Source organism: Pterocles gutturalis, unplaced genomic scaffold, assembly GCF_000699245.1.
Source record: "Pterocles gutturalis isolate BGI_N339 unplaced genomic scaffold, ASM69924v1 scaffold22852, whole genome shotgun sequence".
NCBI classification, from domain to species: domain Eukaryota; kingdom Metazoa; phylum Chordata; class Aves; order Pterocliformes; family Pteroclidae; genus Pterocles; species Pterocles gutturalis.
In genome coordinates this window covers 308-11,057 of record NW_010110795.1, presented here as the reverse complement: position 1 = coordinate 11,057, position 10,750 = coordinate 308, and the positions used below count along the sequence as shown (strand labels likewise).

The window sequence follows — 10,750 nt, the reverse complement described above, 5'->3', positions numbered from 1 at the left end:
AATAGAGACATCTCTAACAGCACGTATTACTGGCTGTAGACAGTGTCATGCTGATGTTGGGGTAGTGAGAATTTTTCTATGTATGAATATATTTTTCATGCACGTTGTGTGAATCCCGTTGGCAGGGCTCCAGTGTGATGGGCAGTTTTGGAGAGAAAAAGGTAGCATCTGCGTTACTTTGAATTTGTGGAAGCTTGCACTTGAAGCATGAAATGAGTGTGTGCTAAATGCAGGTGGAGCAAATGATAGCTGGCTAAAGCATGTGTGACCTCCCCGAGAGCTGTGCTGGCACAGAGGGGTGGTGGCATGGTTCTCTTATCTTGCTAAATGAAGTTCCAAGGTGCTGCTTGACAAGTGGGTTAAGAGAGACTGTCCTGACGAGTCACGTCAGAAAGTACACTGTTCTATAGGTGAAATAATGTGACTAAACTAAGGAAGGGATCCATATCCAGAGCATCTTAATGCAGCTTTAGTTCGTCCCTCCACCGGTCTGGAATTTCTTGAGGACTTTTTTGCTTATCTGCCAGGTTGTGGGAAGGGTTTGGGTGAGACTTGGATAAAATGATTGAAGATTTCTTGTCTCCCTCCCAGCCTGTGCCAACAGCGTTGGCTCAGGTTGACCGTGAAAAGATCTACCAGTGGATCAATGAGCTATCCAGCCCCGAGACGCGGGAGAATGCACTGCTGGAGCTGAGCAAGAAGCGTGAGTCTGTGCCTGACCTTGCCCCGATGCTGTGGCACTCGTTTGGCACAATCGCGGCGCTCCTTCAGGTGGGTAGGACTGTCGGCGCCTTTATTCCATTGCGCAGCACCAGCACACTGCAGAGCTTGTGTGTCCGTGGGGCACATCTGGGGAGGCACTGGTTGGGTTGCTTATTGCTGTTGCTGGGTGCATGATGTATGCTGGATCATGTGGTGAGGGGAGCAGATGTGGGAAACCCTTTTGTCATTAATCATCATGAGCAAGGTGATCTATGCAGAGACTGACAGATTTCTAATTAGACAGCTTACATAGCTGGAAGGGGAACAGGCAAGTTCTTGGGTGTCTGAGCTCCCTGTGGATCATTTTCTGCTTATTTTCATACAGTGTCGTAGGAGAACCACTTACTCCTAGTCTTACTCCTAAGATCTCTGGTTTGATTTGTTTTGCATGAGCTTGAGCACCTCCTGGTCAGAAGGTTGCCCTTGTAGGAAGCCTGCGGGAAGGGCAGCATAGGAATGCTGCTCACTACTCCAGAGATCTTTGCAAGGGAACATACCTGCATTTCATGTGAAACTGAGCAGCTCGGCTTATCTCTAGGCAAACTACTCTACAGCTGATGACTGGTTCTCTCTTGGTGCCAAATCTAGTAATTTCTTTCAAAGAAGGAAAGAAAAGTGTGCAGAATTGACAGTGTCAAACTGTTTTCAGAGTGGCCCTGAAGCAAGTGAAGAAGATGAAAAGGGAGCTACAATTGAAAGCAGACAGATTTCTGAATCTGGTTTCTCGCCTTCAACTGCTTCCCCTGCACTGAGTTAGAAGAGTACCAGGAGCTACAGGATGAATAGAGGGGGTGTGCTCTGTCTCTAGACAGAGGAACAACACTCCTCTTTGCTCAGGAAGTTCAAAACAAAGCAAAGAGCTAGGAAATCAAATGGAGTCTTTTTTACAGAAATGAAGGTTCAGCTGCATCCCTGTGACTCCTTGTCAAATTGACTGTGACCCAGCTCTGCCCTTGCCTGGGCAGCGTGGTGGCTGCCATGTAACTTCAAAGTGATGCTTGGTGAAAGCAGTCATCTCCTGTCACCATAGTTCATTGCTGGGCAAGTGCTTTGGTGCAGCTTGCTGGTGTTTTTCTCCTTTAACTTTTCTTAATCTGTTAATTTTTAGGAAATTGTAAATATTTATCCGTCAATCAACCCTCCAACTTTGACAGCTCATCAATCCAACAGAGTCTGCAATGCTTTAGCTCTACTACAGTGCGTTGCATCGCATCCTGAAACGAGGTAAGCATTTCCAAGTGCATGGGTTTTCTGAGGTGTTGATGTTGACAGCTCAGCCTGTCTGTTTGACTCCAGAAGCACATAAGCTCCTTCCTTCTTTTTTTACCAAGAGAAGTGGAACAGAGGACAGAGCTGGAAGATAGGCAACTGTCTGCTGCTTTCACTCCTTTGCACGGATTATCAGGATGAGAGCTTTGTGGTGGTCCTGAATGCATTGCATTTCCTGAATCATCCTGAGATCCTGCGAATTCTCAAAACATGGGTTGTGTGGCAGCTCCTGAGAGCTCAGCCAGAGATAAGGGTGGCTTTGTGCTGAGTGCTGTGTGCACGATCCTTGTTTTAATGAGCTTACGGTTATTTAGACCAGCTGTTCAAAGGGTGGAATGAGCAGGATTGACGGATTGACCTTCCCAGAGACGGTGTGTGGCAACAGAGCAATAGCAGAGCCATGTATGGAGTCTTCGGCCAGTGCCTGACTTCAGGTTTTCTCAGTCTGTGTCCAGCACATGTCAACAGGGGAAAAGATGGTGTTGGTACAGCCAAAATCAGTAGCTAAATCTCAGAAGAAAACTGCCCGGAGATCTATGCTCTCATGTTTCTGTTCCCGCTGAGAAGAAAGCACTGTGTAGCTGAAGTTGTTTTTCAGCTGCTGCAACCTAGTGTTAAGGAGCAACCCTCCATGAGATGATATCCAAAGATAAAGAAAGCGTAGTTTTACACCATACACTTCTATGTTTAAAGTTGGAAAAGTGAAAACAGGAAGAATGTTGAGTGGTCATTCTAATAGAAGAGTAATCTCCCAGTTTCTCCCTGAATCCTGTGTTTTTCACCACTGTCAGAAGGCAGTATGAGGACTCTCAGGGAAAGGCGGCTGTGCACGTTTAAGCTGTGGTGATGCCTAGAGATCAGCCAGTCTGGCTTTCTGTCAGGCAGAGGCTTTGCATATGCCTTGTGGCTGACTGTTCTTGACTGCGGGAGCCTGCAAGGTGAAAGGCAACAGTGAATGTACAAAGCAGAGGGTCTGGGTGGCAGGAAAAGGTAATAAAAAGATGTGCTCTGCTCCTGGTCAGCTGCAGGTTAACTGAAAGTTTAGGTGTTAGGTTTTGTGCTGTGCTCAGTGCAGAATTGCCTTCACACCTTTCTGTCAGATAACGACCTGTGAGGAGCTTGTGAGGAGCAGCAGCAATGGTGTCTGTCAGGAATAGTCTGAGGCACTGCATAGTAATGCTGGATTGTGTGCTTGCTTTGTTTTCCTTGTCTCTCACATTGGGTGTTCTCTCTTTCGTACAGGTCAGCTTTTCTAGCAGCTCATATTCCTCTCTTCCTGTACCCCTTCTTGCACACAGTTAGCAAGACACGTCCGTTTGAATACCTGCGGCTCACGAGCCTCGGAGTGATTGGTAAGGAGCTGGACTAATGCACGAGCACTGGTTTCCTATGAAGTTGGATACAGTTCATGCTGTGGGTATAGAGACCTGCATGACCAAAATCAGAGATCTGTGTTACTGGGATCTTCTGAGTCCTGTAGTATTGACAGAAGAAGCTGCTCCTTTTCCATCAGTTTTGGAAGCAGGTTCTTCTTAGTGCATAGGAATGGGGTTTTTCACTAATAAGAAAATCCTGGAGTCCGGGTGCATTGCCAAAATGTTCCTGTGAGTATAAGCACCTGCAGTCTTGTGCCTTCACCCTCAGCCCAGCCAGATAGAGACTGGGATGAGTGGGTGCAGACTGGACTTGCATGGCTTTTTTTCATTGATTGACTTGGGTGTATTGTCCCGTCTTCCCTTTATCCTGGTTTTTTTTTTTTCTTTTTTTTTTTTTTTCCTGCCCCAAACTTTTTTCACTTAATGCCTAAAGTAGGAGGGTTTTTAAGTGCATGTTTTCTTCCCAGAGGTTGCTGTGGGTGGCATGATCCTGCGTTTGTGCTACCACCAGGGCAGAGCCAAGAGAATGCATTCCCATTCTGAAAAACAAACAATCCCCAAACCCAGCTTTACGCTGCAAAACCGATTTCTTCTCCAGCCATGTGCTGCAACATGTTTAGGATGACACTTGCTCTGCCTGCGGTTCAGATGTAATGATTCCTGGGGAGGACACAGCAAAGCCTCTCTTTGAAAGGTGAATTATTTTTTTTTTTAAACAGTTTATCAGTTATTGATTTTGTTTTTTTTATTTTTCCTTCAAGGGGCCTTGGTGAAAACTGATGAGCAAGAAGTGATAAATTTCTTGTTGACAACAGAAATTATCCCCTTGTGCTTACGCATTATGGAGTCTGGCAGTGAACTGTCCAAAACGGTACCTACTCTTTTTTATCTTAAGACCTCTTGTTATTTATCTCCAACTGACCAGGCAGCCAGTAACCTGCAGAGTTGACTAGTGTTGTTTTGCAAATGCTAGGGCAACTCTGAGTGGAGTTTTCATCTCCTCAAAAAAAAAAAACCCAAACCAAACCCCCAAACCAAAAGCAAAGCCCACTAAACCAGGCGGGGAGTTCCTGAGCTTGATAGTTTTGCTGGGAAAGATCTTGCTGCTCTCAGCACCAATTCCCTGCTTTGCGGCTCTGCAGAGTAACTTTCAAGGCAGAGCTGGATCAGCTTTCCTTGGCCTGAGAGAACAAATGCTGTAGCTACACAGTGCCAAGGTTGGGCAGCAGCTGTTAGTGGTGGTTATGGGAATGTTTACCATGCTGGACAGTTTGTTGTCCCCTCTGATCAGGGTCCCACTTTCCCCCATGAGCTCGGCTCTCTGGTCAGACTGGTCTGACGACCCAGGTAGCCTGGCCACAGTCTTCAGTCTGTAGGTGCTTCTCTGCTGAAGCCTGCTGACGTAGCTGGCTGAGGTTCTTCCAGAAAGTCCCATCTCATGACAGATCAGTAATGCTCAAGATGAAAACTGAAATCAGCTTGCCACGTAGATGGCTGGGGCAAGGGACAGATCCTTCTCCTGCTGCTTGCTCAGTGACCAGAATAGTGTGGCTGTAATCCTGAGGCTGTCCTGAACAGCCTGGCAGTAGTTGCTGTCTTACGCAACCTGCATCCAGTCGTCTGGTACACACTGCTTTGTGTCCACCTTTTTTCTTTAGCCAGAGATGCCAAGCATTGTGTCGTGTCCTGCATTTTCTTTTGGCTTTAAACTTCTACTGAGTAAAGAATTTGCTGCCTGCTGAAAGGCCTTTCGTCTCTGGGACTGCCTTGAAAGGAACACAGCACAAAGCCTGTTCCTTTTCAGGACAGATAAGTTGTTTATACTCTTTCTTTTCTGCTTTCTCCCCATCATTCTAGGTTGCTACATTTATTCTTCAGAAAATCCTCCTGGATGACACAGGGCTGGCATATATCTGTCAGACTTACGAGCGGTTTTCCCATGTTGCCATGATACTGGTAAGATTATTTGTATCCTCTCTTTAGAAAAAGTAAAAAATTATGCTCTAGCAGCCAGCTTCTTCAGCAACTACTTTACTGCTCTCTGGCTGGAGTACAGGATCAGAGATGCAAATCGTTCCTGGGCTTGCTGCTTGCGACACTGTAGCTCTCTGCTCCCGCAAGTTTCCTTTGTATATGTCTGGTTTTCATGTCAAGAGAACACATATTAGTTGTAATACGGTCCCCAAGATAAACTGGGTAGACACCTCCAGAGAAAGAAAAAGAGTTTTCAGGGTTGTTGGTTGGATGTGAATTAATTTCATTTTGTGTAAGAATGATCACACAGCTCAGACCGTGGATCTATTTCCTATCTCTGTCTCCCACAACAGGTTGAAAGAGCAGCAGGTTGAGTGAAGGAGTAAGAGCAGGGCAAGCATATATGATACTTGCCCTTGTAACAATCTCGCAGCTGGTAGCTATTTTCAGCTTCAGATTTCTGGGGCCAGTTGTGGGTTTTCTTTGAAGTAACCCACAGCATTTGTCCTGTCGTCCCCTCGAACCCATCAAAACTTTTTGCATCTACAGTTTTACATCTACCAAGGAGTTTCACAGGTTTCCTCTTTGCTGCCTGGAAGGCCAATCTTCTTCTTTTCTTCTTTGAACCTGGCTCCTGCTAGCTGCTTCTTATGACTCTAATTCTTGTGTTGGAACACAGAGAGAGCAGCCAATTTTTTGTCCATTCCCTGTCCCCTGTGAAGGAGAAGTTTGGGTACTCATCATTTGTTCATCTCAGGAGTAATAGCCCCAGCTGAGCTTTATTATCTTAGAGCTTGACAAAGGGAATGCATGTCTGCCCCGGAATAGCTATTGTCCTGCTTTTGTGTTTGGTTGGTTGTTTGCTTTTTAAAGAGCTGTCTCAGGAGAAGAAAATGCAGCGTTAAGTTAAGTGCTTTGTGGTGCTGGTTCTGTGCCTCAATGTTGATGCTTTAATTTTGAGTATTTATTTGTCTCTCTGTTTTCACAAACATAAAGAAAATCTTTCCTCCTAATTAATGCATGAACAGCAAAATACAAACAATTGTGAGCTCCTGTCCACAAGATCCAATGTGACATGATTTTTGTATTCAAGAAAAGGATCAACTTTGATTAAAGTACATCTGGCTCGGGGGCAAAGTGAAGGACAGAATTAGAACCTTGGAGTAGGGGAGGGAAGGGGACCAAGGAAGAGTCTGTGGCTGGGAAGGGTACAAATACGGAAGGATGTAGGTGTGTAAAGCTGTGTTAGCATGGGAGAAATCCTAGCTGTGGTACCATCCCACCACCGGCTGAAGCAGTGATGTGATTAATATTCCATAACACTACAGAGAAAGATGAAAAGGTTCATAGACATTTCTGTTCTCTATTTCAAAAATCCAGATGGTGTACTCTTGTCTCGTGAGGGTGATGATTTACTTCCTTGTCTGCTGATATCAGAGTGCGATATACAAGTATGAGATGCTTTTAAAAGACCAAGTTAGTATTTCCCATTCAGGAGCTGTTTCAGGAGCTCTCTGACCTGTTCTTTATTTCAAAGAAATATTGGTATCCTGGGGAATTGCTGAGAACAGGAAGCTTGCAAAAGGGCAGATGAGTGGAACCTGCTAGTTGCTGACTCCCTGAATATCCAAGTACAAGGTGAATTTGACTAGTGAGGAAGATGGTTTGTGCTAGCCAATGTAGTTTTACAGGGAAAAAACCCAACTTGTTGGACAGATCTGATTGACTCCTAAACATGAGGAAGCAGACTGTTAAACTCCTTCAAAGCAGGCATGTGAGGGCATCCACGCTGTTTGCTAGACTGGGTGCATTCAAGGGCACAACATATGCAAAGCCCTACACCGTGTGAGAAATGGAGGCCAGGCCAGGGAGATCTGCCCTGGTCTTGCTTCCCAGTAATGGCTTAATGAGGGATGTAGCAGAAAAAGAAAATGTGACTTGAGTGTGTGATAAGACCAGATGTGGATCTTGCTATATGTGGTGTGGGTGAGCCCAGTCCTGTGGTGTGGCTTCCTGGGCTATTGTTAACACTTTGTAAGGGCGTTGAAATGAAGGCAGTGCGGATGAGAACAGGGAGTGTTGCAGAGCTTGGGAACACACCTCATGGTGTGACTCAGCCTGAGTTTACCAAAGTGTTACGGATACATTTGCCTCCCTCCATGAGGGGGAAACCCCAGGTTCTCTTTAATCTAGCAGCGAGCTGGACTTGTAAGCAGTCCTGGGGAGCTTAAAACCAAACAGAAATGAGACAAGCTTTCCCTGAGCTGCTGGGAGGATCCTTTCCAAGCCATGGCTAGCTGCTCTTCTCAAAGGCATCTTGGCAGGCAAAGCGCTGGGCTCCATGCAGGGGTGTCTTAATGAAAGGTAATGGGGCTGTGGTGCGTGGGAAGCCAGAGTGTGTGATTTAATGGTCTTTCCCTGTATCTGCTGGTTGTGAAGCTGTTCTTACAAAGATTTTAACTGGTGGCGCTTGGCCTCTGTCAAACAGGGTAAAATGGTCCTGCAGCTCTCCAAGGAGCCGTCGGCACGGCTGCTGAAACATGTCGTCCGCTGCTACCTTCGCCTTTCCGATAACCCCAGGTAAACATTTTAGGAGTTTGGGCAGGGGCTTCTCCTGCTCCTTGGAAGTGCCATTCTCCATGGTGCCCACTCAGGGAGAGTCAAGTTTCCTTGTTTGTCCTCATATCAGCCTGAGCTTGGTGAGGAAAACGGGTAGGGTTTTTGGTTTGTCTGGGTTTTTTCTTATTGCCAGTCCCAAGAGCTTTTATGGAACATGGGAGAAACAGTGACTGTTTGGGGCTTGTGCAGATTCAAGCTGTGCAGGTTATGACTGCCTGAGCTCAGATGGAGCTTGGACTAAGAACGAGGGAGAGACTGAGGTGTGGAAGGTACGCTGTGCTCTCCCTCTTCTGCATCCCGTGGGCTGTTGGCAGTAGAAGCCAATAGATGAAATTCAGTGTGAAATTGGTTTGTATTCCCTCAGCTGATCAGCAGCTCTGCACAAAACCGATGGGTATGTGTTTGTTGTCTCGGCCTATCCTGGCATTGCACTGCTCTTGGCTGATGGGTGTCAGGGTACAGGGGTTGGCACGGTGGGGTCTAGTGTGAGGGACAGGAGCTGTGCTGGCTGGCAGAGTGCCACATACTGCGGTGCTGCTGCTCAGTGCTTTCCTTGGCTGGCCCTGCCAGGGAGGCTCCCAGGCAAAGGAGCATTGTGTCCCCAGTGGGGTTTGCTCCCCTCTTGCCCCTGTGAGTTTATTTGTTGGGCCCCGTTTCTTGTCTCTTGATGTAGGGCACGTGAAGCTCTCAGGCAGTGCCTTCCTGACCAACTGAAGGACACCACCTTCGCCCAGGTCCTGAAGGATGACACCACCACAAAGCGCTGGCTGGCTCAGCTTGTCAAGAACCTGCAAGAGGGTCAAGTCACTGACCCACGGGGCATCCCTCTTCCTCCGCAATGACTGCTGGGGAAGGTGGGGAACCGGGGAAGAAACAGCTCAGGTTTACAAAGAACCAGGAACAGGTGACCTCTTCCGCAACAAACTGGGCACGCCAGCTGGCTGCTGGCCTGTCGGACCATCCCACCCAGCCAAAGTGCTGCTCTGTAGCAATGCGGCATGCCTCCGAGGATCGCAGCACCAGCAAATGTGCATACTACAGCTTCAAAAAAAAAAAAAATCAATAAAACCAATCTGTTAAGATCCCCATCTCTCCGGGAGGCTTGGCTGGCATCTCCCGCCACTGCCAGGCAGAGGGTATTGGATGTCTGCTCTTCCAGCTACATCAGCCTCCGCCCAAGTGGTGTGTGACACGGGGTATGCGGGCCAGTCCATCCAGTTCCTTGTCACTTCTTGTTTACATGTCTGTTTAGATGACTGAGCTGAATAAAAGCCGATCCAGTTGTTTTATCCCCTCTTAAGACTGCTACTCAGCTGCAGGTAGCCCAGGGACAGCTTTCTTCCCTGCCAGTGCATCCTTGCTTCTGGCTCCGTATCTGGCTGGCACAGCAAGCTTCTTTCTTCCTTTCCTGTGGCACAGAGGCAGTGGCTGGAGCCGGGTCACTGCGGTGCTTTCCCCAAGAGGAGGGGTGGATTACTTGAGATGAACCCACACGTCATAAGCTTGCTTCCCAGGGCTCTGGGGGAGGAGGAGACAGCAGGACTGTGGCTCTTGTGCTGTAAATAGCGCGCTCCTGCAGAAAACCAGCGGCTGATGTGTGCTGGCCTCCCATCTAGCCCAGCTCTTGCCCAGCGGGGCTGCTGGCTGGCTTGTCAAATGGAGCTCAGTGTTGGGGAACCTGCCTCGTGGTGGTGGGCAGGCCACTGACCTGTGATGCCCTGCCGCGGGACAACTGGAAGCGACATCCTGCGGGCTCCAGGTACGCCAGCTTCTGTGAGCGCCACTGCCTGCCAGGCGTCTCTCAGTCCTGGCCCCCCTCCCTTTCCCCCTCCTCCAGCTCATCTCTGACAGCCGGCTTCATCCATTTCGGCTTTCAAACCTGCCTTGGCGCTTGCCTCAGCCCCACTGCAATTGAAGTGGACCAGCAGCCGCTTACCTGCCTTCCCTGTGCCGAGGGGTCAGTATGACTGCAGCAGGCTCTCGGAAGCAGCTGAGGAGCTCCCGAGCTCTGCTGCAGCAGAGCCTGCTCTGCCTGTGCTTGGCTGCAGGCAAGCCCGGGCAGCTACTCGATTTACCCCCCCTCCTCAAATAGCCCATTTTGCTGATCATCTGCGATGTTGTGCCAACAGTGTCTTAAATCCCATCTCGTTTCCCTTCCCTCCTCCCCTCACAGCCTTGCGTAACAAGGGCAGAGCATGGCTTCTTCCTTACCCCCGGGGTCCTGTTTTATAACCGTTTTGTCCTTTTCCTTCCCTTCCACCCTGACCTTGACAGGGTGTGAAAATGCTTCTGTTCAGTTTGTGTTGTTTTTTGGTTTTTGTTTTTTTTTTTTGTAAATTCGGATTAATAAATAAAACTGCAATCAGCACAGATTTCTCCCACTCTGCTCTCTCTTGGGGAGGGCAGGCGGCGAGGGGGGGATTTATTGCAGGCAGGAGGAAGGGCAGCTGTGCCAGCTTGTGGATGTGAGCTGGGGAGAGTGCATGGCCTTTCCTGGTGGGAGCTGCTGTATCCCTGTGCCACCCCATCTTGTGGAGCAGGTAATGTGGAGGGGTTTTGGGGAGGAGGTGCTGCTCTGTCTTGCTTAGCAGGAAGGCAGTGACCGCTCCAGGTGGAGCCTGCCACAGAGAGTGGTCGCAGCCTTCCTGCAGCGTGGTTGCAAGTGCTGCCACCCTCGCCCAGGGTCCAGGGCTGTTGGAGCATTAGTCACCTGAAATTTGGTCCCTGCCCTGCAGCCCTTGCACCCAATT

General features: G+C 48.5%; 1 protein-coding gene across 1 annotated transcript; it reads left to right on the top strand.

Moving 5' to 3' along the window:
• The first annotated feature begins 561 nt into the window (after positions 1–561).
• On the top strand, positions 562–9,074 carry RQCD1 (RCD1 required for cell differentiation1 homolog (S. pombe)). The gene is made up of 7 exons (XM_010073538.1): positions 562–771; positions 1,871–1,986; positions 3,274–3,383; positions 4,169–4,278; positions 5,265–5,363; positions 7,870–7,961; positions 8,674–9,074. The coding sequence occupies exons 1-7, from the start codon at positions 562–564 to the stop codon at positions 8,840–8,842; spliced, it is 906 nt and encodes a 301-aa protein (XP_010071840.1). The 3' UTR covers positions 8,843–9,074.
• Positions 9,075–10,750: the final 1,676 nt, after the last annotated feature.

Coding starts and splice junctions, on each gene's coding strand:
- RQCD1 (XM_010073538.1), top strand. CDS start 562: ATGATTGAAGATTTCTTGTCTCCCTCCCAGCCTGTGCCAACAGCGTTG. Junction 1,987..3,273: donor GCATCGCATCCTGAAACGAG/GTAAGCATTTCC, acceptor TCTTTCGTACAG/GTCAGCTTTTCTAGCAGCTC. Junction 5,364..7,869: donor CCCATGTTGCCATGATACTG/GTAAGATTATTT, acceptor TCTGTCAAACAG/GGTAAAATGGTCCTGCAGCT.